The 24,937-nt window shown below is 36.5% G+C and overlaps 1 protein-coding gene across 1 annotated transcript in view; it reads left to right on the top strand.

Annotated features, from left to right (window-relative positions):
- Positions 1 to 374: 374 nt before the first annotated feature.
- Positions 375 to 24,937, top strand: part of satb2 (SATB homeobox 2) — a 41,145-nt gene continuing 16,582 nt past the window's right edge. Inside the window, exons 1-7 of the mRNA XM_016286420.1 lie at positions 375 to 740; positions 9,587 to 9,802; positions 13,390 to 13,572; positions 21,636 to 21,762; positions 22,680 to 22,803; positions 23,528 to 23,630; positions 24,798 to 24,839. Coding sequence (XP_016141906.1) covers positions 9,631 to 9,802; positions 13,390 to 13,572; positions 21,636 to 21,762; positions 22,680 to 22,803; positions 23,528 to 23,630; positions 24,798 to 24,839 — 751 coding nt within the window. The 5' untranslated portion in view covers positions 375 to 740; positions 9,587 to 9,630. The remainder of the gene's footprint in view (positions 741 to 9,586; positions 9,803 to 13,389; positions 13,573 to 21,635; positions 21,763 to 22,679; positions 22,804 to 23,527; positions 23,631 to 24,797; positions 24,840 to 24,937) is intronic.

A 24,937-nucleotide genomic window follows, 5' to 3' on the forward strand; every position in this document is an offset into this window, starting at 1 on the left:
CTTGGACAGCCCCGTCTCTCCCTCCCTCCCTCCCTCCCTGTCACACTTCCACGTTTGCTCTCCAGTCCTCCTCCCCTCCCACTCCCCACTCCCCACTCCACTTTCGGCTCTCCGTCAGTCCGCGCGCCGCGCAAGGGAGAGATTGAAAGTGACACACTCACATTGTTGCTTTTGAGATTTTACGCCGCTGTAATAGGTAATGTCCGCATCGCACAAAGCAGATACTTGACGTCTGTTTTAGCTTGGTTTCTCTTTTTGTGCATGCAGCAACATAGATGGACGTTTTCAGATTTTGATGCTCTCTTTGCGCCCGCTGCTAAGGTTTTCAGTTCTGCCACGGACACTCGTTTGACTCAAACTCGCGGTAAACGGTGACAAGGTTCTGTACTGCCGGAGAGATTGTCGTCGGTCGCTTCTCGGAACTTCTCGGATCTCTGTGCTGTGTTCATTCTCGTGCACTGTCCTCTCTCTCTCTTTTTCTCTCTCTCTCTCTCTCTCTCTCTCTCTTCATGCTGTCTATCTCCTGCTACCTGTACCCCTCAGCTCGGAGTCTCTCAGTTCCAGCGGCTCAGTCACAGCGCACAGAGCACGGAGCCGAAGTGTCCAACACCGAACCCACCGAACCCGACCGTATTTAGTCCTCCGCGAGGCAGCGGGAAGCCCAGCCCTGGATTCAATACTTGTAATCAATGGACAGAGCCCTCTCAACGGCCAACCGAGGTACCGACACGCCATAAGCAGTAAGTTCAACAGAAAATAACTTTCGTCTTCTTTCATCCGATGCTTCCCACATTACTGCTACTGTAACACCTGTTGGGGAACTTTGTAGCATTTCAAATCGAACTAACCATTCTGAATACAGTTGAACATAAATGTTGTGTTTGAATATAAGGGGTAAATTCATTGAGGCCTTTATAAAGAAAAATATATAGGCCCATTAAGCAGTTTAGAAGGCCATGGATGTTTTACATATTCCCACTTAAAGCGTGCTTCTCCAAGACACGTGCAGCACTTTTCTCACGTTTTTAACCCTTTTTTTTAATGAGTAAACAATGTTGGTGAAAGATAAAAATCTTTGATAGTGACTGACGTTGAATAAGTAAAATGCAGAATGCAGCGGACGAGGGGGAGACTTCTTTTGATATTCACCAGAATATTAATGTTTTTATTAAACAGTTCAATAATAATACTAATTAAATATGTTTCTGTAAAAGATTTATTTCAAGTATAATTGCAATACACGAATAATAGCATCGTGCAATTACCTTTAATTAATTACAAACCTCAGAAAAGTTCCGAACAAGAGCACCAGAGTCATGCACCTTGTGCACTGTCGATCGAGTGGAAATTTTAATAATGGTGTTTCTTTTGAAGATAGTTGATATATTCGGTTAAAGTTAAACCATTAATTTAATGCACATGTCGAGATTCTCTAATAAATTATTACTCTTTACTGACGGGTGCGTTTCAAAGCGTTGTAAAGCCCTTGAGGTGGAGCTTGTTTAAAAAAATGATTTTAAGCTTTTATATTTTTACAAATATAAAACTAGCGAAATAATGTAAAATTATTAGACATTCTGAAAACATTTTTGAGTGGAAATGCTGTTTTTACTCCAGCCCCAACCAGATTAGGCCTCACGTTTAGCTTCACACGTGTTTGACTTTTATTTCTGTGGTCTCAACGCCCTCACGATGTGTGTGTGTGTGTGTGTGTGTGTGTGTGAGTGTGATGGGCATTTTCAGACGTTATTTTATTTATTATATTTTATTATTATTTTTTTTTTTATTAATCTGAGACTTGATTTCGAAAATGTTATGCTTGTTGTATTATTTTGTAAAATAAGTGAAAGAAGACCAAAACAAAAACAAAGCTATTATTCTGTGCAATGTGTCAAATAATTTTCAGCCTTGAGGAACTGACGCTTATGATATGTTTACCCGCAAAACTTTTTTCCATTTAACAATATTGTTATTGTATTGCTGTTTTTTTCCCTGTTGTTTAAGAATGTTGTCAAATGTGGTGGCATAGCCTACATTAAAATATATGTATGTATGCAACATAATGTTTCATGTTTTGTAAAGCTCCGTACTTTTTTATTTTAGGTAGGCTACCTCACGTTTTTAAACAATTGCTAGGCTAATTGAGTATTTATTTATGTATTTATATTTTTATGAGAGAAACAACCTTTATAGGAGAACTTGAAGCAAAAGATCGGGCATGATATTATGATCGTTTTATTTAACGAAAATTACTGATACACTCTTCTGTTTCGATCAAATTAAAACTGATTAAATTCTATTAAATTACATTTAGCATTTATTTTAATTAAATTATTATTTTAAAAAGCTAGTCTGGAAACTCTATAAAGATAGTCATTTGGGTGTACGGTTAGACATTCACCACAGAATAAATCAGAATAAGACAACAAGAACATGCATTTTTATTACTATCTGATAGTTTCAAGATATTTACATTTCTTAAGTTAGACATAATTACAATGCGACGAAACCTGTGACCTGCGTCTGCTTCAGTAGCAGGTAGTCGGAATGATTTGGGCGCAGAATACTCGTTAAAAAGTCAGAGATCTCATGTCACTCTTTTCCACTATCAGAAAGCACAATATTCCTCTTTAAGAGTACACATCTTTGATGTGAGAGTGAGAGCCCTTTTCCTTACAGAGCCCGTGGATTTCGCTTTAATATAAGGATGATGGAAGTGAACCAAATCGTCTTTGCTAGAAGCCAAAAAAAACCCCACTCAGAATTAAGTAATGAAATCGCTATCCCTCTGTTGTCGAAAAAAATACACATTACATGGAAATGGAATCACAATCCAGAAGACAGTTGTACTCTTATTAGACTCTGAACTCTGAAATAGCCTAAATAGCTCAATTAAAAAAAGAAAAACACATGCCGAGTGCACATGATTTGTTATTATATTACATGCGATATTTTTCCCCTGTCAGTTCAAACTCCGAGTTATGTATACATCACTTTAAAACTTTACAGCAATGTATTTGAAGAGTCACTCACAAAATCATGCCTGTGCAAGAGGGGAGGTATGGTTGCTATATAGCTGCCATCAGCGGTAGAGATCATTCTGTTTCTTTTTAAAGTTACATTGATGTATCCATTATTCATTTGCACAAACTTGGCCCCCATAGCCAACGGAGACGTTTTCTTAACCAGGACCAAAAGGAAAAACAAAATGTTAATTAGTCTCCGTAACAGAGAGGCTCTATACGTCTCAGTAATTTTGCAATAGATGGAAGCCTCTGAGGATACTTTAATCTCGCGCTTTGGGGAGCCCATCAGAATGGATCAAATCCAGCATTTATTCACGGCATGTTTTCTCCAGCCCTACCTTCAGGGACTTCAGGGAGAGTTCAGCGCCAGATCATTTTTACTTTAGCCTATACTTACAATACCTGTTAATTATTTTGCTTAATATATAAGACATTGTCGTTATATCTCTATGGAGGGCGGGTGCAGTTTTTAGGTGCCTAGAAATGTCAGAAAAAAATCTAATTGGCCTTCACGCAGCGAGCAGCCCCTTGAGCCTATATTGAAAATATAGCATTGCCTTATAGCTTTAATAAAAATGTTTCTTCGTAATACTGATATTTCACGACATTTCAGTAAAGCCTTATGCAAATATCTGAAACGTCATTCTTCCGCTGGAAGATATAGTAGTCGCTGACAGGTTAAACTGGCCCATGGGTGCCGCACAGTGATTCACAGATGTACATTAGTGAAGGTAACAGGTGTTTGTGTCATAGCTGTTTTTATATTGAGTATCTTAGCAGAATTGGAACACTGTACCGGCCGAGCAGCTCGCTGGACCAAACCTATTCTTTTAGTAGAATAGGTCTAATATTATTTAGCCGCAAATAGCTCGTCAAGGCCTACTAGCTTGCATTTGAACGTGACAAATGAATTTGGCTTTTTTATTTATTTATTTTTAATTTTAGCACTATTATTATTTTAAATAAACAACTACAACTTTTTTATCCTCAGTAATTTTATTTAAAGTAGATTTATTTTTCAAAGTCTGTTTCTGGATTGCCTACATCAAGTAGGCTATCGTTATTGCCCATGGAAAGATACCGTTCATGCAGTTCATTTCAGACTATATGTGGGAAAGTTGTCACAGTTAAAGCTGATGTTAAGCACCCGATCAGCTAACTTTTTAGTTTAACTATCAGTTAATTTTTTTTAGTAAAATTCAAACAGTAAAACCATAATAAAACACAAACAATTCTCGAAACAGCACAAATGTAAAAATGAAAATATCAAGTTATTGTTTTGGCCAACAAATATTTAATAAAGAACATTTTTTTATTTATAATTTTTTTTACATATGAAAACTTGAAATGTATTATAGCCTTCTAGTCCTGAGACCACAGCTCAGGCTTTTGCATAAAATCTGTCATTATGTAGTTGACTCTTGCTTGAATATGCAAGTATGGTATTGTTGTGTGTATCAAAAGCTTTTTGAAAGTCTGGTGAACAGAATTTACAAAAATATTCAAATTTAGGAGAGTTTTGAACTAGGTGTTTAAAACCTTACAAAACCATTGCAAGAAAAGAAGAAAAGAAGAAAAGAAGAAAAGAAAAAAATTCCTTGTGACAACTTCCCTGTGTGACAGCTATAGCCCTTATATATATTTATATTATCAAACCATTTAACACTACATACCTAATTCCAAACCGCAGTCACTGACTCTGTGTGTGTGTGTGTGTGTTCATGTGTGTTTTATAGCCCTGCTCAGTGTAGTCTACCATGTGTGATTTTTGTGAGTCAATGTGTGGTCCCTGGAAGTGTCAGAGCAGTGAGCCTGCTCTGTGGTTTCTGTGTGTTGAATGTGTGTGTACACTTGTGTTTGTCCGTTTTTGTCTATGTGCGAGTGAGAGAGCAAGAGATTTAGGGAGAACATCATAAACTGCTGCTCACTCTTTATCTTTTACTGATGTTTATAAGCAAACTAAACGTGCTCCCCGGAAGATCCATTGCACCCTCTCTTCGTGTCTGAATCGACATATTCTCTGCACATGACCAGTACATTTACACACTCACCCACATTATTGCAACTGTATTTCTTACTTTTTCTCAAATCAGTAATATGAACACTTTTTCCCTTCTATCTAACATGACATGACTTTACAGCTTAGGTATATGTCTCATTGCCTCAATGTCAAGTGTATATTTTATTTAATATATTCATAAGAGATTTATGAATATATTTATATATATATATATATATATATATATATATATATATATATATATATATATATATATATATATATATATATATATATATAGTATATGTATGTGTATATTTACACATACATCCAAGGAAGTCCCAGTATCGAGCTTGTCTTACTATGTATATTTCCACTGTAATCATCTGTCTTGGTTACAGTTTGATCTGCCATCAAATTCATGGGTGATAAGCTGCTAGCTATCTATTCTTCCCTTCCCAACGCACACACCTGTGAGACACTGAGGGGCCTTTAATACGAATCCCTCAACCATCTTCACCTGCTTTATCTGTACCCTGACTGAGCTGATGCTTTAATAACCCTGCAATAAATGAGTATCACAGCCCTATTCCCTGGTCAATAAGGTTAACGCCTTAACATGTTGTCAACACAAAGATACCATGATACCACCAGGTTCTGAACAACACACAGCTTTATCTCATCGCTCATTTGCATGCGTGTCCCTATTAGTTGTTATTAACTGTTGTCGGGTAAAGGGCTTACTTTGAGTTGGAAACAAGCAAGAAATTGGACACTCTTGTCCTGCCAAACAATCTTTTCCATACCTAATTTGTGAAATTGCTTTTTATGCCATCTTTGTAGTCAACATTTCTCCTTCTCTTTTCCCAACCTTCTGCCTTTTTTCTCAGTGTCTCTCAACATCGTTCTCTTCTCTGTGTATACTGACTGACAGTGTGAGCATAGTCAGATCAGCAGGGTGTTGTTTACTGCCCTCAGTTTCCTGTGTGTGGTACAACTGGCAGAGGCCACTCTCATTGCCAAAGAAAAGAGTGCAATGTGGAGGGGAGAGGAAGATTAGCAGAAAACGTATATCGCATGCTTAGGAGAGAGTCTCTGCAGTGTGGTCGTCGTAGTTTGGAAATTTGAGTCTCATGGGATTGGAGTTCTGTTCCACTCCCTCGTCTGGCTTCTCTCATCTACCCCTAAACATAACAATCATTAGTTATGTTTGTAATGTGTGGCTGCAAGCATTACAAATTAAAATGGAACCGTGTATCTGGTTGTGAATACCTGTTGGAGCAACACTGAAATGTAAGGTGCTGTGTATCTTTCATTTAGTATGTATGCAAATTTATAATTGCTGTACTATTTTAAATGCCATAACCTCTTCTGTATTTCTTAGTGCTTCCTGCTATTAATCACCTTACTGTAAGCAATTTCTTAATCTTGAATCAAGATCTAGCTTTCTTTTTTTAATCTTCATAATCTTTGTTGATTATTCTTGATAACTTGCACTGATTAGACATTTATCTCTATTTCTAACTGATGCCAACCAGTTGGAAGAACAGGACTTAAACAAGACCAATCACACTTTTATGATGACTGTAAATTAAATAGTTCACCTAAACTCTGTCACCTTCACGTTGTCCCAAACTTGTATGACTTTCTTCCTTCTGTCGAACATAAACATTTTTTTTAGATATTGTTCAAAATATCTTCTTTTGTGTTCTACAAAAAAAGCCAAAAGTCATGTTTGGAACAACATGAGGGTGAGTAAATTAATATAAATTGAAACTACAGTGGCAGAGTTCTTTTATTAATAACTGTCCCATTTATGCTTTATAATCTTCTAATGGTTTATTTGAATTTAGAAATAAATAAATTAGTAATTTATCTCCAGTCTGTTGATGAAATAGAGGATTACACTCTCTGTTGGTAAAGCTTTTATGAAGCGGACTCACCATTAGCTCAGCAAAATCTGGATGAGATTTTGTGGTGCTGAATTACAAGACTTTTACCAGCATAATCACACAATATCTTTCACAGTATCACATTAGTCTGTTGCAAAAGTATCCAAAGTACTGTATCATAATTATAAGTGTACCTCTTCAATAGGCTTGTATTGATTTGTTACAGCAGGTGTGTATTGACCAGAAGAAACTTTTACAATGCCATCTTTGCATAGCCACTACCATCTCCATACATGAGTGACGGCAGACAAACTGGAGCTGGTTTTATCTCCCCATCAAATATTTGCCGGGGTGGAGAAGGATCAGAAAGATAAAGAGAGAGCGAGAGAGATTAGCATAGAGATGAGAGAAGAGATTCAGACAAGGTCTTGATTGGGATCGGAAGACTCATTAAAATCAGGCAGGTTTGGACCTGTGAAGGAAGGAACAAAGACAACCTATTAGTGCCAGATGAACTAAGATAAAAGATAAAAGACTTTACAGTGCGAATGGTAGGCAAACAGATGAAAAGCTCTCAGCGTCACTAATGGCAATGAACTCAAGTACAATGACCATTGTGTCCTTTTGCGGTTTCATCCTTCATATTTCTCGTTTGGCTCAGTGCAAGTATCTGAAACATCTCAAGACACTTTTTTGTGAAGAGATTTTATTTTACCCCTGGGATTGCAAGTCTAATGGGCAAGCCTGCATCGTAGACGAGCTGTTAATTAAAAGCAGATCTGTTCGCCTCATACAGTTAAAGTGGATCACAGTGATTTTACACATAGCAGCGGGTTGTATCTGTTATATTTTAGGATCTTATCCTCTATTGTTACTGAGGTGCAGTGTTTTCAAACTTTGTGCCATTTTTTAAAACTTTGACATGACGGGCACAAATAGAAATGAGAAATAATGGCTGCATGTGCACTGGGGGAATATCAGTTTTAATTGGAAAGCTGTGTTTAAAGGGTGCTATTAATTTTGTATATACATGCGAGTGTGTTTTCATAAGCATGCATGTCCTTTGTTGTAGTGTATTGTTCACACTTGAGCTCTATTAAACTGTCTCAAAGGCTCTGTGAATCTCTTTCCTCTGTGTGTGTGTGTGTGTGTGTGTAAGTACAGTGTGGACCATCAGTTCTTGTTCCCTCAGCAGCACACTAACACATTTCTTTCCATTCATATGCTCTTAAACTGTTTTTCCTCCCACCCGCTTATTAAACTCTAAAGAATTCAGACACTTGATTTCTGGACCCGCGTTAGGTTTTTAATCACGCAGAGGCTAATGTTTTTAATTTATTATTCATTTAGAAAATTTAGCTCCAGCTTGTAATTCTCTTTGGACTTTTTTATGTTCCATGATGATGTTTTTCTCATCAGGGCCAGAGAAAAGAATGATGTTTTCTGCATAACCACTGTGAGAAGAATAGTAGAGAGGGTGGACACATCTATCTATCTATCTATCTATCTATCTATCTATCTATCTATCTATTCGCTGGTACCTGTGATCAGTGACAATAAAGGGCTCATTCATATCTATCTATCCCTCCATCCATCCATCCCATCAGTATCCCTCTGTATTTAGGAAGTGATATGCAAATCAAAGTCTTTAACTTTTGGCATGGACTCAACAGAGTCTGGCACTGACTCTGATGGACATTACCAATATTAAAGGTTTGGCTGAAAAACAAAGACCTCTGAAAGTTATCCCCACAGAGCTCCATAGCTCAGATGAATGTTTGCAGACATCCACGTGCATTCAAAAATACTATATTTGCATGCATGCATGCACATACACATATTATTTTAACAACTTAAAGTAACTTAATAATTCATAAAAAGATTTTGAGCATCTTTGCTTTCATATATATTTGCCTAGAGGTCTGTCATTTTGGCTACACATACATATTTAAATGCACATACACATTAGTTTACATTCCCCATAGACGCTGGAGCAGAACGAGACGCTGGGCCTCAGCTTTTCTGTTTGCTGATGGTGTTGATAAGATGCCAGCGTCCTCTTGAACAATTCACTGTAGAACATAGAGTTTGATATCTATCAGGGAATCCTTTGATTTGTGAGTTTCCTGATCAAAAAACTTTGAAGAAAAATGCTAATGAAATTTTATTCTTAATTTGGATTCAGTTCTTTAAAAATTGAATAAGAACTTTAGCATTTGATTAGTTTTAGGGTTTATTGGAACCAAATGATGAATTATCATGGTTATGGTGAGGACACAATTTTTTTTGTTTTTTTAAATATACCATCATATATATATATATATATATTTTTTTTTTCAGTTTTTGCAATTTTAGTAATGTGCTTTTGTTATTTTTATTAGTTTTTGTAGATTTTCATTTTTTATTTTTCCATTTTGCATTAATTTATTTTTGTTTTAGTTTTCATTATTTTAGTACATATATATATATATATATATATATATATATATATATATATATATATATATAAAGAATGCACTGTTAAGCATTGTTGTGGTATTATTTTGTATAACAGATTGACTTATTATTTTGGTTATTGAATATACAATTTATGATGTTCAGAAAAAAATACATGCATTAATATTGTATTGGCTGTGTTTTCATTAGGTCTCCCTCTCTCTTTGTCTCAGGTCCTTATCCTCTGGCTGGTGTTCGCCCTGTAGTGTGGAGGGGGATGGAGCGTTGCGGAGGAGAGAGCCCTCGTTTACGGGAGAGCCCTGAGCGACGTGGGAGCAGCAGTCCTGATATTGGCAGCCCCCCACCAAAGATGGGTCGTGTGGAACTCAACGGTAGTCCCACAGGTCACCGCAGTCGCCACAATGGGGCCCCACAGAGACCTCTTGGCGGTAAGACACTCGCAACTTTTACTGTATGTACACTTGTTATATATTTTTTTTCCTTGAGTGTTTCCTCTTTTATTAGTTGTATGTTGAAGAAAGACCACACACTAGCACTGTGGCTTAGTGTGCCTAAATTCTAGCCACTACACCACTGCTTTAAAAAAAATATATTTTTTTAATTAGTGAGAGAACTATTATAGAATAAAAAAAAGAATAAACATTAAAACAGCACATTTAGCTATGCAGTTTGCCTGGTTCTATCTAATTTATCTGACATTAAAAGATCCAGCTCATTGTGCGTGATGCAGATCAGTTTAATCCCATACACCATTTTAGTTCTGCTCACAGGAGTGTTGTGGCCACTATAAGCTCAGTGAATTAAGTAGCACCATATAGACCTGATTTATTCCTCTTGGCCAGTTATTGATTGCAACAGTACTGTGTGTCAGAAGGGGGGCCATATTGATTAAAGAGACCCCAACAAATTGCCACATACAGTGGTGTGGTCACAGCTGTGATTATTGAATGGCTTTAAATATGTTTTTACACATGGGTAGTTGAGACACAACTTTTTTATTCAGCATCAAGGTTTTCACCAAAAAAAAAAAAAAAAGGCAAGTCAGATATCGCAAATTTTGCATCTAGACAAGTTTATTTATTTGGCTTGCAAATAGAGTGGCATGCAAGTTGAATGGTAACTACCATTCAAAAGTCTCAAAAGATATGCTCTTTTTATATTATATGAAAATTCAGCTTTGCCTTCACAGGAATAAATTGCATTTTAAATATATTAAAATAGAAAACACTTTTTGAATTGTAATAATATTTCAAAATATTAATTTTATTATTAATATTAATATTAATAATTTTCTGTATTTTGATCAAATGAATGCTGCCTTGGTGAGTATAAGAGACCTCTTTCAGTAATTCAATTTAATAATTATATAATCATACCAACACAAAACTTCTGAACGGTAATATGTATGTATGTATGTATATATATGTGTGTGTATGTGTGTGTGTGTGTGTGTGTTTGTGTGTTGTTTATATAGTTTATATAGTTTTAGATATATTGTATACCATACTGCAGGATACTGCTTTTACTGCTTCAAATATCATATCAATGACCCGCATACAGTTAAACATGACGTGGTCCTGACAGTAAAGCAGTTACACATTTTTCTCTAAGGAAACATACAGTCTGTGTCCAGTAACACACAGCCTCAGCAAAATATTCTATCATCCCTCACACTGTTTCATTCCTGATGTTATGGATTGGGGCAAAATGTCACCAAGGTCAAGCTGTAATTAACCTTGACAGTGAACAATGTGTGTAGCCAATCATAAAGCCACATATCAGATATAGATTAGATATTTTTAGAGGCCAAGACCTTAACAACATATACTGTGAGTTTGTTTGTGATTGTGTGTATGTGTGAGTATGACTTGCTGTACACATCTAAAGCAGATTTGATTTGACACAATATCTAAGAAGAAGATTTTTTTTTGGAATAGGTAGAAGAGGAAAGTAGCAGGGCTTTCTCTTCCTGTACCCTGCCAGATGGGCCAAATGGTTAGTTTTAATCAGAGGTTGTCTTGAAACAGTCTTCTCCAAACCACAATGGAACACTAAAGAGTGGGCCACACACATATCAGACATGGACTCACTCAGAATCACTCAGACACATGCCTGCATTGCTAACTTGCTTTTTTTTTTTAAGTATCTAAAGCAAGATGAATTTCCTCTTAAATTTGCATAAGGCATTAACACTGGTTTTCAGAAAATATAGTTTAAATTAAGTTTGTGTTTTACCCCTTACGCAATTTATTAATGTTAATTCAAGATATATTTTATGAAAAGTCTTTTGTTCTTATATTATTATAATAATAATTATTATTATTAACTAAAGATTTTGCTTCTCAAGTTAATGTATCTTATTTTCAGGCTGTTTAGCTATTCTTTCTGAGAAACAAGATAAAAATGCTGATTTATTCATTTATTTTATTTTTATTTATTTATTTATTGCAGTATGTTCTTTGTTTCTATATTTCATTTATATAGAGTTTAAAGCAAATAGTCAGTGATTATGGTTATAGTATAGTCTACAAATATGCTTACAAGTCTACAAGCCATATAACCCTTATAACTTCAAAATTCATGCATACGTCTAAAAAAAATGCTCAGGCATTAAACCACATTTAAAGACATCAGTTCATTAAAACAGATAATCAAAGAGACACAAAGACTTACTCAGAGTGAGCATTGCTCAGCAATGAAACATTCACACGCACAAAAAATTTGTCAGACACAGGCTTCACACACATGCTGTTATCTTATGATGAAACCGTGCTCATACAGGGTACAGGGATGAGCCCATGGGAGCTAGCGGAAGAAAGAGAGAGGGAGAGAGAGACTGCTGGGAGCTGCTGTGTGTTGACAGTTATATTTCCCTGTTGGGGGAAATTCACTTACTTGAATTGGCACCGGCCCCTGGCCTGTAATTCACTCCATAAGAGCATTCTGAACTGGAAGCCAGGGTGATTAATGGAAAGGAAATAGAAATATAGGAATTGACTGATTAAACCAAGGGGCTCTGGGAGCTGTGTGTGAATGTATATGTATTTGCATGGAAGTGTGTGTGTGTGAATTAGGAGCGAGTTTTGTACTGCTCTGCTTTTATTAGTACAACTGGGATTTTGCCTAATGCTTTCAGCCTATCATTTCTAAGGGGTATTAATTAATAGTCAGAAGGCTTTTGAGCACTTCAGGGAAATTGAAAAAAACCAATGGATAGGTTAGGCCTAGATTAACCAGAGGAAGCTTGGGTGGGATGTGTGTTTTTCAGGCATCATTAGGTACTGCATACTATTTCTCAACAAGCTGTGAATGACTATGCATCTCGACATCCCATTAAAAGATGGGACTCTGTACCCACCGAATCACTTGGGAACATATTTTACGGATTAATCATAAATGTTTTCAACTAAAATGTTAACAAAATCAACACTACTAAAATGATGTGTTAAGTTACAACGCAATGAGCCGTAACCTCAAACACTGAAGGCAGAAAGGTTTGCATATCCGTTGGAGGCTCATGCAGCTAATTTTATTAAGTGACGCAACACAGTCCGTTGACTTGAGGAGATATCAGCTCAGCTGCCCTGACAAAGTAAAGGGAGGCACCATAAAAAAATGATAGCTTTAATGGAGTATAACATAGCTGGTTTGATGGTTGGTTTGATACACAATCTGAACGGTTTGTTCATGTTGACTATTTGCATTGGGCTAGGAAACCTGGGACAAGCGATTGACCCTGGCCACCTTATTCAAATGCAAGTAATGAACCTATTAATCATTAATGATTTCTAATGAAAACACTTCTCTTGTGAACAGCACGTGGCGACTATTCAAAATAATGCCACACTTCATTTAGAAATAGAGTTGTGAATTTGTTGAATAGTTTAAAAAAAATGTAGAATATCAGCTCAGTCACTGGACTTTCTTTTTAATGAATATTCAGTAATTCAGCTCTTCTCTCTTGACCATTGTTTCACTAATGTTTTCTATACCGTGCTACTTTACTGTATTGCAGGTCTGATGATTCCAGTCTTCTGCGTAGTGGAGCAGGTGGATGGAGGGATGATATCAGATGGAGAGAGCCGGGAGGAACATGCAGAGTTTGTGCTGGTCAGGAAAGACATCCTTTTCACTCAGCTGGTTGAGACTGCACTTCTTGCCCTTGGCTACTCCCACAGTTCTGCAGCCCAGGCACATGGTGAGTTCAACATTGTCCCAGACTCAGAGTTCATGCTCAAAACAGTTAATGAATCTTAAATTTCAGTAAAATAAATAATAAATAAATAATGACTAGAACTTCACTTTTCCAGTTTGACAAACCAGAACAATATCAGATATTTTAACGTTTATCTTGATGTAATATTTAAATGAGCTGCCAAATGTTACACAAAAGTTCCTTTTTTTAAAAAGAAAAAGGAAGTGTGCTTAATTGTATTGAATGTGCACGTAGTAGTGTAATTTAAATATCTTATAATGTGTAAAAAAGTTTTTAAAAAAAGCTGTAATATAATCTCAAGGAAATAAAAGGCCACTTGATTGTATAACTTAAGTGTACTTAAAGTGTACTTTTAACTCTTAAGTGCACTTTTAAAACAGTGCACTTTGTAATCATGTGAAGTTAAAATGTGTACATTTATAAGTGAAGTAAATTCATTATCAAAATCATTATGTTTTAATAAACCTTTGTTGAGCTTTAATAAGTACACTTATTGATTACCATAATAGAGCTGTATTATAATATTATTATTATTTTTTTTTTTTTATCTGTAGTGTTTTATTTGATGTTACATTTAAAATGAATATTTTTTAAATGTACTAATTTGCATTCAATATAAATTATATTAAAGTGTATTGTAGTTTACCATAAATGCTTGTCAGTACATTTGGCACTACACTTTAACCATATTTCAAAGACAGTAGAAGTAATTATGAAATTACACATAAAAATGTACTTTATTATCAACTTAAACTGCAAAATCAAAATTTAAGTTGCAATAAAATGCAATCAAGTATCCGAAAACTTTACATTCAGTACTTTTAACTTTACATCCAATTATTTTAAATTATATTATTTCCATAATAAGTACTCTTTTTAAAGTATTTTCAAAAGATGCACATTAAAAAAAAAAGTTAATTCATAATACATTAACCATAATAATTTAGAAATTAAAATGAATCTATATTTGTAAATGCTGTAAAACATTTGGTCACTGTTAGATTGTGATACCTAATGCATTAATTAATGTTAATGAATTGAAACTTATTGTAGTGTTATGAAAATTCTGATGTAACTGGATTCCTGAATTAGTGTACAGTAGTGTGGAAAGCACACTATGTACAGTATGTATTGCACAATATGCAGTAAGCAATACACTTGTACTCAATTCCTTTACAGTTCAATGCGATTAGAGTACCATGGAGTGCAGAGAGGAGGTCCGGCTGTTGAGATGTTGACAGGAGGATGTACTGTTTTGGGCTAATGTGTCTGAGAACACTGAGGAGGAAGGGCATTTGTTCAACATTACTGAATCACAGACAGTCTGAAAATCTCATTAAACAAGAACAAAGGAAATGGCGAGGCAAAGAATACAGTATTTTCATGTCACAAAAAGATGCGTGTGAACCGTATTTGTGTGTATGTGGTAACTTTGTGGGAATGCATGTTTGTGTCTGCTTGAGGTCTTTATACTCTCATAGTATGGGTCCATTTTCTGTGTGTGTGTGTGTGTGTGTGTTTGTGTGTGTATATGGAGAATGTTTATGAGTATGTAGGCCAAAGAAGCAATATAATGCTTTACTTTATTGTACACACGAATGTCATCGCCCAGTAGAGTTTACTTGTATTCTGTGAAGTATGAAGAAAATGTAAAACAGTCATTACTTCATGTTGATCCGCGGGTAACAAAAGACATCACGATTTACTTCATAGGTTGAGCATTTGGCATTTATGTGAGCTTATTTTTTTGTAGTGTTTGTAGTCACAGTTCACGCTCTGTACGTCTGACTAGAACAAAGTTTGATGGTGCTGCAGTTTATTGAAAGTATTTTAAAATGTATTGTCAGAAAACAGAGAGCGAAAATTGAAGGCCACATTTCAACCTTTAATTAAAAGATCATTTAAGTCAGGCTGATGAAATGTCTGCTACGTTTTTGTAGTGATTGTAGTTTTTAAAATTAAATGCTGCGTGGTTGTGTTTGTGTGTGACTGCAGCTTGTTATTCATCAAAAATAATGTTAAATAAGCATTCTTTCTCTTTCTTTGACAACTAAATATACACAGTAACAAAAACAGAAAAAACTCGTAGGTCAACAACGTGTCTTTAAATTCACTCTAAGCGCCCTTTAGAGATCCCTTTGAAGAGCCAAAAACAGATCAATATGTTGCCCACACAGCGACTCAAGTCATTTGTGTAGCCTCCTAAAATACCATTATGTGCTATAAAATTAAACAAGTATGCAAATTGATAGAAGCGGCATTATGATTGGAAAGGCAAAATAGTCCTGTCTGGCCCACACAATGGCGCCACATCTGTGAGGAAGTCCCAGATGCTACTCCCCTAAACACAGAAACATAAGCGGTCACCTCTGTACAGTCGCAAAACAATATCGAAAGGACACGGAGGAGGACAGGATAACACTGCAAAACAAACCGTTTCGGCTCAATATAATCCACACACCCTCACAGTGATCAGTTCAGATGAGGCCAGATACAATAAAAGGAGAGGGTTATGGCTAAAATGACGCTCCCACACTCGCTCACACATACTAACAAGATTCTCTCATTATGAACAACTGCATTGACTTCAGTTTATTCCTTAAATGAGCAGAGAATGAGCGGTAGAATGAAAGAGATGGAGAACTCTCCTCTCAAATGAATACTTTTTGTTTTTAAAGCAAGCGTTTATGTTAAATGAATAATTTCTGGCTTAAATTATACATTTTTTCCTCTGCGGTTCACAACCAAAATTACACAGAGTCCCATCTATTTTCTCCCTGTTTGAATTGTGTCCTGCATAGCTCTCTCGTAGTGGTATATTTAAGCTCCTCTCCCAGCACCGCTGCCTTTCTTTAATTAGCCTGACCAGTAATTATCTGGGAGATATTGTTTATTTCAATTATAAGGGTCTGAGTACTTTTTTAGAATCGTATGGACAGACCTGTACTTTAAGGCTTCAGACAATTAACAGTGGTGACGGATTACAGCACGAGTGCATTGTTGTGCTGCCACGTTTGACATGCAGCCACAGCGGGTCGAACTGGGGCAGTTTGATAAAAAAATACGCTATGTTGCCTGAGAGAGCCTGGACAGTCACTTCACATACTTTGAGAAATGACAATTAACTAATTCCCACCTGTAGTGTGAACATTTGTGAGTATTCACATGTGCAGATAATGTACCTTAAAGGGATAGATCACCCAAAAATGAAGATTCTGACATCATTTACCTCATGTTGTTCCAAACCTGTATGCTTTTTTTCCATGGACAAATATAGGAGAATTTTCAAAAAATGTAGCACTGCTCATTTCCTGTTAATTTTTACTGCTGTCGTGCTTCAAAAACAACAAAAAAGCACCATAAAGATACCACTATGAACTATGTCTTATTTTTTGGTATAAAATGCAATAAAATAAAAAAACCTATCTCTGTCCTCAACGAATCCTTTAGATTTATGACCAAAGTGAGTTAGCTTTCCATCTGCCATCTGACGCACCTGGCAGCCAATCAGAAGCAAGTCAGTTTTGTCGTTATTGCCAGGGGTCTTCGATGCTCTGTCTGTTTGATCATTTATGACAGCCATACAAACTATTATGATTTAACCTCAAAATAAGATGAATCTGTCCAATCCATAAATCTATAATCTGGAGCATAGTTTCACTTCTGCATACAATATGCTCATTAGCATGGTTAAATCATTGTTTAATCAATATGAGTATTATTTCAATAAAAACAGTCTATGTTATGTTGATATTATTTCTGATGATTTTATGATCTAATGATTTCAACTGTAGATTCACTCACCTGTTAAGAAAAATAGCTAAGACCAGGATTGTTGTTGATTTATATTGAAATGTTGTTTCTCTAGCAGGTAGATCATCATAGCACAGCATAGTCTTTAAGTTGAAACTGCCTGACCAAGGGAGGCATGCTGGTTAAGCAAGTTAAAAGGATGGCTCACACAAAATAAATCTGACATCATTTACGCACCCTCATGTTATTCCAGACTGTTAGGCATTTTTCTTTCTTCTTTCAAACAACACTGGACCCCATTGCCTTTTATTGTAATACAGTATATTCTGGAAAGACAGACAGTATTGCTCAGGCCTGCCTTTCCCATTTGATTTATTAAATCTATATTGATACATTATTAATGATTTATCATAACAATCTGTGGTCTTCATGACTCATTTAGTGGGGCGTATCTTCTACAGAGCTAAGTCATTCAGAACAGCAAACATTTGGATATCAGTGCTTCTATCCAAACTAGCTCTGCAGAATAGCGTATGGGTACTAGGGAACATTTTCATACTGTGTGTGAGGTTGCGTTTGTGTGTGCGAGTGTGTATGGATGGATACACACAAGCTTTAGCTAAGCCACCAGCCGACCACATGAAAGCCCAGCATTGGGAGGAGGAATTTTAATGTGGCAATGGGAACAATGGTTTTTACTTGGGGAGGAAAATGACAAGGAACAGGAAAGGAGTCTTTCCAAGTTAAAAATGATTAATTAATGCCATTACCACAGTCTCTGTATGATGCGAGCTCATACTGTAAATAGGAATACCTTTTACCGCTTTTTATTGGAACAGAGCTCATTGCTTTTTTTCAGATTGGTTGCAGTGAGCTGTCTAACACTAAACATGTGAATTGGGTAACCTCGCTGACATTCAGCTCTTACAGCAATTGGAATGAATTACTGCTTAACTTAAAGTACATTAAGAGGCAGAGCATCTCAGTTCAGTCTTAATTGATGCTACTGCTCAAAGTCGGAATACTCAAGACGTCTACAGTGGGCATACACATACATTCAGCATTGCACAATGAGACAAAACAGATTCCCTCAAAAATCAAAGCAAAACCAGTAATATAAACAGACTTGAAAAGAAGGACAGATCTAAAGGGGGGCGTGGAACAATCACACAAATTGTCTTCATCTGTCTGACTTGCCTCTCCTCTTTAAATCACTGTCTGAAATGGGAATGCAGCTCCAAAAATACATTTAGAACAAAGACAAGAGGCCTGTATATTAGAGGATAGAAGTTCACTGTAGTTACAAAGGTCACCAGCAGGGTCGGTCCCTCTTGTAGTGGTTGTCTGGGACCCCGACTTACTGGAGGGCTTACAAAATAATCTATAATAAATTCTGACACAAGGGAGCCCAAGTGACAAACCTAGACCCTTCCCAATATAATCATTGAATTCTTCCGATAACATGAACGAAAGTAGTAAACACCTGACCATTTGCTTACACTTGACAGAAAAAGTTGTACACTGAGGCTATTTTAGCTTACCGTTTAATGTTTAAAGCACTTTTGCATGGCATAAACAGCATCTGTTAAAGCATAATTGTTGTCACGCTTTCTCAAGAATAATATAGGGACGAAATTAAAGCACTGCTGATGAGAAGTATACAGTACAAGAAGGCAAATCTGGATAAATCTACTCTTTAATATATCTGTGTATATAGTCATTAAAATATTTTTGTCTATAATTATAATTTATATAATTATTATATATTATTATTATAGAATAATTACATTCATATGTTTGAGGTGTTTTTATATATTTATAAGACCTATTTAATTTTGTGTTTTATTTATACTTTTTACATTTTTATTTTGTAACATTTCTGTATGTAATATTTTGCATTCGGTTTACATAGTTCTACATTAATTATCTTTATTTTTGTACCATTTGTCCTTTAATTTATAGGCCTATTCACTGTACATAGTTCTCAACTGTTGTTTATTTACTCTGAATCTGTTAGAATGAAGCACACAGTAATACTTAAAAGAAACTAAAAGTCTCTATCTATTATTTTATATGAAGACCATTTTTTAAACCAATGATGCCCATTTTCATAATCTAGGAGCCTAAGGCATTAGAACACACTGGCCTTGTTTAGATTCTGACACTAATAAGCTCTCACATAAGGAGCAATCAGCCAATAGTGGAAGAAAACAGTGGAATGGGTCACACAGAATGTCTTGTTATCTTCTCTCTAGTCAAAACACAAACAGTGAACTGAGAGAAACAACGGAGCCCTTGCTAATTTGCAAAAGCAGATTTTGTCCAAAACTAACTCATTCAATCAGGCTTTAGTGGCAGCAGTGGCATGGCAATACAGTGTCTGGATAGATCGGCATGTCTGTGTGTGATTGAGCAGCTGGAGCTCTTCAGATGACACAAACAGCTTAAAGCACAAAAAAGAGAGAGAGAGAGAGAGAGAGAGAGAGAGGCAGCGTCTGGGTCTCATTTAGTGGATAGTAATGTGATTAGCATTGTTTAGTTTTCACAGCTTCAGTCAGTCCCTCCTAAGACCATGGGAAATACTTTTGTGTGAGAGTTTGTGGATGTGTTTTGTATCTCTTCATGGCACACCCTTCGTTTTTGGTCAGGTTTACTTCCTGTTGTCGGATGTATTGAATATATACATTCGCGCAAGGGATGTACATTGACTGCACATGCACACGAGCAGTGCGTGTTGAAAAGTGTTTACGGACGTGTGCAGTGTTTGGAAAACGGTTAATAATGCAATGAGCAGAGGGTCCGGTTTACATGTATGCCGCATCTTGACAATGATTGCGACATCTGGAAATAAATAGAGCGGAGGGCATAATAGATTCAGCTAATTAATTTTTAATAGCGCAGTGTGGTTCTTGGGGGGGAAAATAGCACCCTCAGTAGATGCCACTGCTGCTTAGCTTTTATCCTGATCTGTTTCAGGTTCAGTATATTTTAAGGAAATACCACCACACAAATTTAAAGGGATAGTTCACCCTAAAATGAAAATTCTACTAATTTACTTTCACTGTAAAATTAAATGAAATGTCCCGTTAGATCTACTACAGTTTTTCAGTGTATATAGTATGAAAATCTACTGTTAACCAATTAAAAGGTTTTTACTGTAGCATTTTTACATTCATTTACCATTAACATTTTTACTGCTTTTATGTTCCCCAGAAGAAAAAAGGTCATGATTTGGTATGACATGAGTAAATGATGGCAGACTTGTGATATTTGGGTGAACTATCCATTTTAAATAGGAAGCAATGCACGTCTCTTCACCTGGGTTAATGTGGGACGGCCTTAGTTACCTGAAGTATTTACAAAACAATCAGACGGCATCGTTCAGAAAAAATTGCTTTGTCTCACAGTGACACCCCGATTACAGATTACTCCTCAGCCATAAATGCTCGTCTCTTCCTTTGCACAACAAGAGGCATTTATAACAGTCAATTTGGGTTAATCATACAATCATTGACCTGTGTTTATGACGGCCCATTAATGGAGGGGGGGATTGGGGGTGTATGTAATTGTCAGAAGCATCGATGCGCTAGACAAGCGCTTGCTTTCTATATATATTCCTTGGCTGTAAAAGAGGCAAAGGCGCCCCTTTGGCCCGCAGTTATTGGTGCGGCCCTCAGGATGTGTGTTAGGTGCTTCTTCCTGACCTGATAAGTATTTAATAGATAAAGCCTTATCATTGGTGCTATTGTTCCTTGCTGTCTGCCTTTAAGATGAAGTACCGCAGAAAATGAGAAGGAAACAAAGCCCCCCAAAATGTTTAATTTAATAACCCACAGGTAGTGTAAATAATTTCGTAAATGATAAATATATGACTCATTTCCCACTACGCTTCCTTGTCACTTTAGAACTGTATGTATAATTATGTATTTCGCCCTATGGTGTAAATTACATTGGTCTGCCACCTACCTCAATCCCCTCTTTCCAATCACGCAATGTTCTTGTCTCACTGTCTTTCAATCATTGAGTTTGTGTGCCCTCTAATGTTGATCTTTACTGTAAGTGGGTCCTCGTGTGGTGATGTAAAGTGCCAGGTTTGGTTCTGGTTTGGTGGAGCTGCCTACTCATTGGAGTGGAGCCCCTCCTAACTTATTCTTTTATTGAGATTTCATTACAGCCATCATTGACATGAGGCCATCTCTCATGATGTCATGGAAATATGCTACACAAATTTGCAGCACAATGAGATCAAGTGGGGTTAATCGACTCCCCCTCTCTCTGCTTCCTTTTCACAGGCATCATTAAGGTGGGCCGCTGGAACCCCCTGCCCATCCATTACCTGACAGATGCTCCAGAGGCAACGGTTGCTGATATGTTGCTGGACGTTTACCACATGGTCACGCTACGCATCCAGCTACAGAGGTAAGAGGCCACAGAGCACTCTCAAAAATAAAGGTTCTTCAATAGATTCTTGGTTCAGCAGAGAACTCTCTGCATGTCAAGAACCTTTATGGTTATATGTTTTTGTGGGGAATTTAAAATAACAAAATAATATATAATATAAAACATATTTTTACGATAATTATTATTATTATTATAATAAATAAAATAAAATAATTATAGGTCCAATTTTAGGTTTAAATAACCAACCAAATAACTAAATAAATTAATATTTTGTGTAATTTAAACAGGTTATCTTGTGGTATCAGCTTGTAAAATCCTTCTAATTGAATATTCTTGTGATAACTGGGGAGTCTCATAGTAATTATATTAATATTTAATTTAATTTATTATAAAATAAGTATTATAATAGTATAATAATGATTATATTTTGTTATACATCATAACATAATATTAAATAATGATAAAAAACTAATAATAATATTTATTATAAAATACTATTTAAGATATTAATGTTTGCGATGAGGAAACATACAAAAGTTTCCCTTTTCTATATATTTTACTCCATTACAAGTGACGAGATAATTAAGGGATTATTTTGCTTATGTCAATTATAGACAGTTGAGCAAGCCTCTAAAGCCCTGTACATACATGACAGCAGAAGATAGGCCAGGGTAAACTTTTTATCTGCACTTCTCAATGAGCTCTTTCATGCCCACTGATTGCAGTTTACTCTTGGATGCAGAGGAGATAAACATAGGGCCCAAATGAGAAGATTGTAGTCTTTGTGTAGTCATGTACCATCCAGGTTTGTTTCCCTGTGTTTCCATGGTGATATTATTGTTGACCTGGCCTGCTGTAGGGTTTATTGATTCAGAACTGAAGATGATTACAGTAGAGTAATGGAGGGATGAGTAATAATGATTTTATGGATACAGCTTTGCCAAACTGGAGGACCTTCCATCAGAGCATTGGAATCACGCTACAGTACGCAACGCCCTCAAAGAACTGCTCAAAGAGATGAACCAGAGCATACTGGTCAAAGAATGTCCTCTCTCCCAGGTACAGTTGCTACCCACTCAGATTTTTTCAAATCCAACACACATAGATTTGATCATTTAAAATGATAAGTAAAACATGGTCACGCTAGTAAAACACTGCTGGTGCAACTCTTCCAAAACTAACAACATAATACTTAGCAGTATAACATAAATGAAAGTGTTGGACTCAGTATTGCATTATGCTTGCAGATGTTCCAAACAATGGCGTCAGTGCGTGGTTAATGTAGCCTAAATTGTCTTAGCGTGTTTCATTAATCAATTTGAAATTTACTCAAACATTCCCTGCATTCATGGGCCATTTCTAAAAACCAGAAATTACTTCACATGAGAGAGAGAATGCGTGTGTGTGTGTGTGTGTGTGTGTGTGTAACTGTGGGTGTCCATCCGCGATCCTTGCTCTGCTCATTTCCAGCGAGCAATCTTGGAGATTTATGTATCTGTGCATGCTGTGTTTAAGTGGAACTCTGTGTGGGTGTTGATCCTCATATCAATTGTTTGCATATGTGTGTGGCTCTTCGCCTCTACTTATGTCACTGCGGGTTGAAGCTTGTCGCGGCATTCGCTATCTGACTTGCCTGGGTGGCTTTCCACAGTAATGTGTTTTATAGACCATTTAGCATTGCAATTTTAATTTCTTGACCATGTGTTAATTTCTGTTATCCTCTGTCGTTATTCCCATTTTTTCCTTTTATTGACCTCTCTCTAATTTCTTTGACTTTTTTCAGAGTATGATCTCCTCAATAGTGAATAGTTCCTACTATGCTAACGTCTCAACTGTCAAGTGCCAAGAGTTTGGTCGCTGGTACAAGAAGTACAAAAAAATTAAAGGTAAGGCTTGTACGGATGTCTTTTTGGCTGTATTTATACTCTGCCCAACCAAAATCCAGATTTAAGTCCAGGTTAAATTCTTCCTCTGTTATTTGGTGCCATTTTAAATGTGGAAAAAAGACTAAAATGCTAAGCTGACATTATCACAGTAGTCTGGTCAGGAAAGCGTAGCTTTGATCAAACTCGCATACTGTTTGAGTAGGTATTGTACATTCGATGAAGAACTTAGTTATTCTATATAGTTTGAATGTGTGTAGTGTCAATGAAATCCAGACGTACAACATCTGTCATAGTCATTTTCATGTGATTTACGACTTTAGTTGCTTCGCTTCACTGCCACTGCCAACTCCTCTCCTGTGGCCTTAAGCCATAGTAAAGTGTTCATTGAATGCGCACTTCAGAAGTTGTTTTATGAATACTGTAGTTTTATGAATTTACGAATTCAGACATACACTTCTCTTTTCACATACTGTTTTTTGTCTGCTATGTAGTCGGGAACTAGGCGTATTCGGACACAGAGACTGTGTTTTTTTCAGAGATTTCCCTTTTCTAGCATGTGGTGAGGTATTCAGGGTCATGAGCAAGTCTTGAGTTTTGTGCTACGTTTTTTACATTATCTCTTAATGAATCCTCTTACCTGGGATGGGGTAACACAAACCACTGTTCCTTCCCCCAAAATGCCACAGGGGGTCTACCAGTGACAGGTCCTGCAAGGAGTCATCCCACAGCTCTGCTGTTTAAGCCTCTTAGCATCCAAATGCATGTGACAATTTTCCTCCTCTCGTTGCCCCTTCAAAAAGTGAAATAATTACACAGCAGGACAGATCAAAGTGAGGGCTAAACCCCAAGTGCAGTGAGAGAGCGAGCAGCAACAAAGAATAAAGCGATCCTCGGCACGCTGACAGAATAAGTGGTGTTGAGTTACACTGAGCCTCCTCCATTAGTTCTGCTCCTTGCCTCCCAGAGCTAAACACTCAGCCCGCATTGCCAGATGTGTGTGCCAGTGCAGAGAGACCCCATTGGATGACTCATGTGTCAGTCATCCAGTTGTAAACCCAAGTTGTAAAACTTTATATTCATGAAACAACGTTGTTTCATTGTGAGCGTGATTGAGTAAGTGAGTGAATGCTTTTGTCACTTACCATAAGTTCCTTGTATCTGTTTCAGGGGATTATTTGTGGCAAGGACGGGACAGCTCGGAAATCAAGGGTAAGCATCTACATTCTAATGTTTATTTGGGTAAAAGATTGTCTTTGATTTGTCTACTAGAACACTAGAAAGTTTGTTCTAGTGCCTCATACGCATAT

Source organism: Sinocyclocheilus grahami, unplaced genomic scaffold (assembly GCF_001515645.1).
Source record: "Sinocyclocheilus grahami isolate Dianchi unplaced genomic scaffold, SAMN03320097.WGS_v1.1 scaffold209.1, whole genome shotgun sequence".
NCBI classification, from domain to species: Eukaryota; Metazoa; Chordata; class Actinopteri; order Cypriniformes; family Cyprinidae; genus Sinocyclocheilus; species Sinocyclocheilus grahami.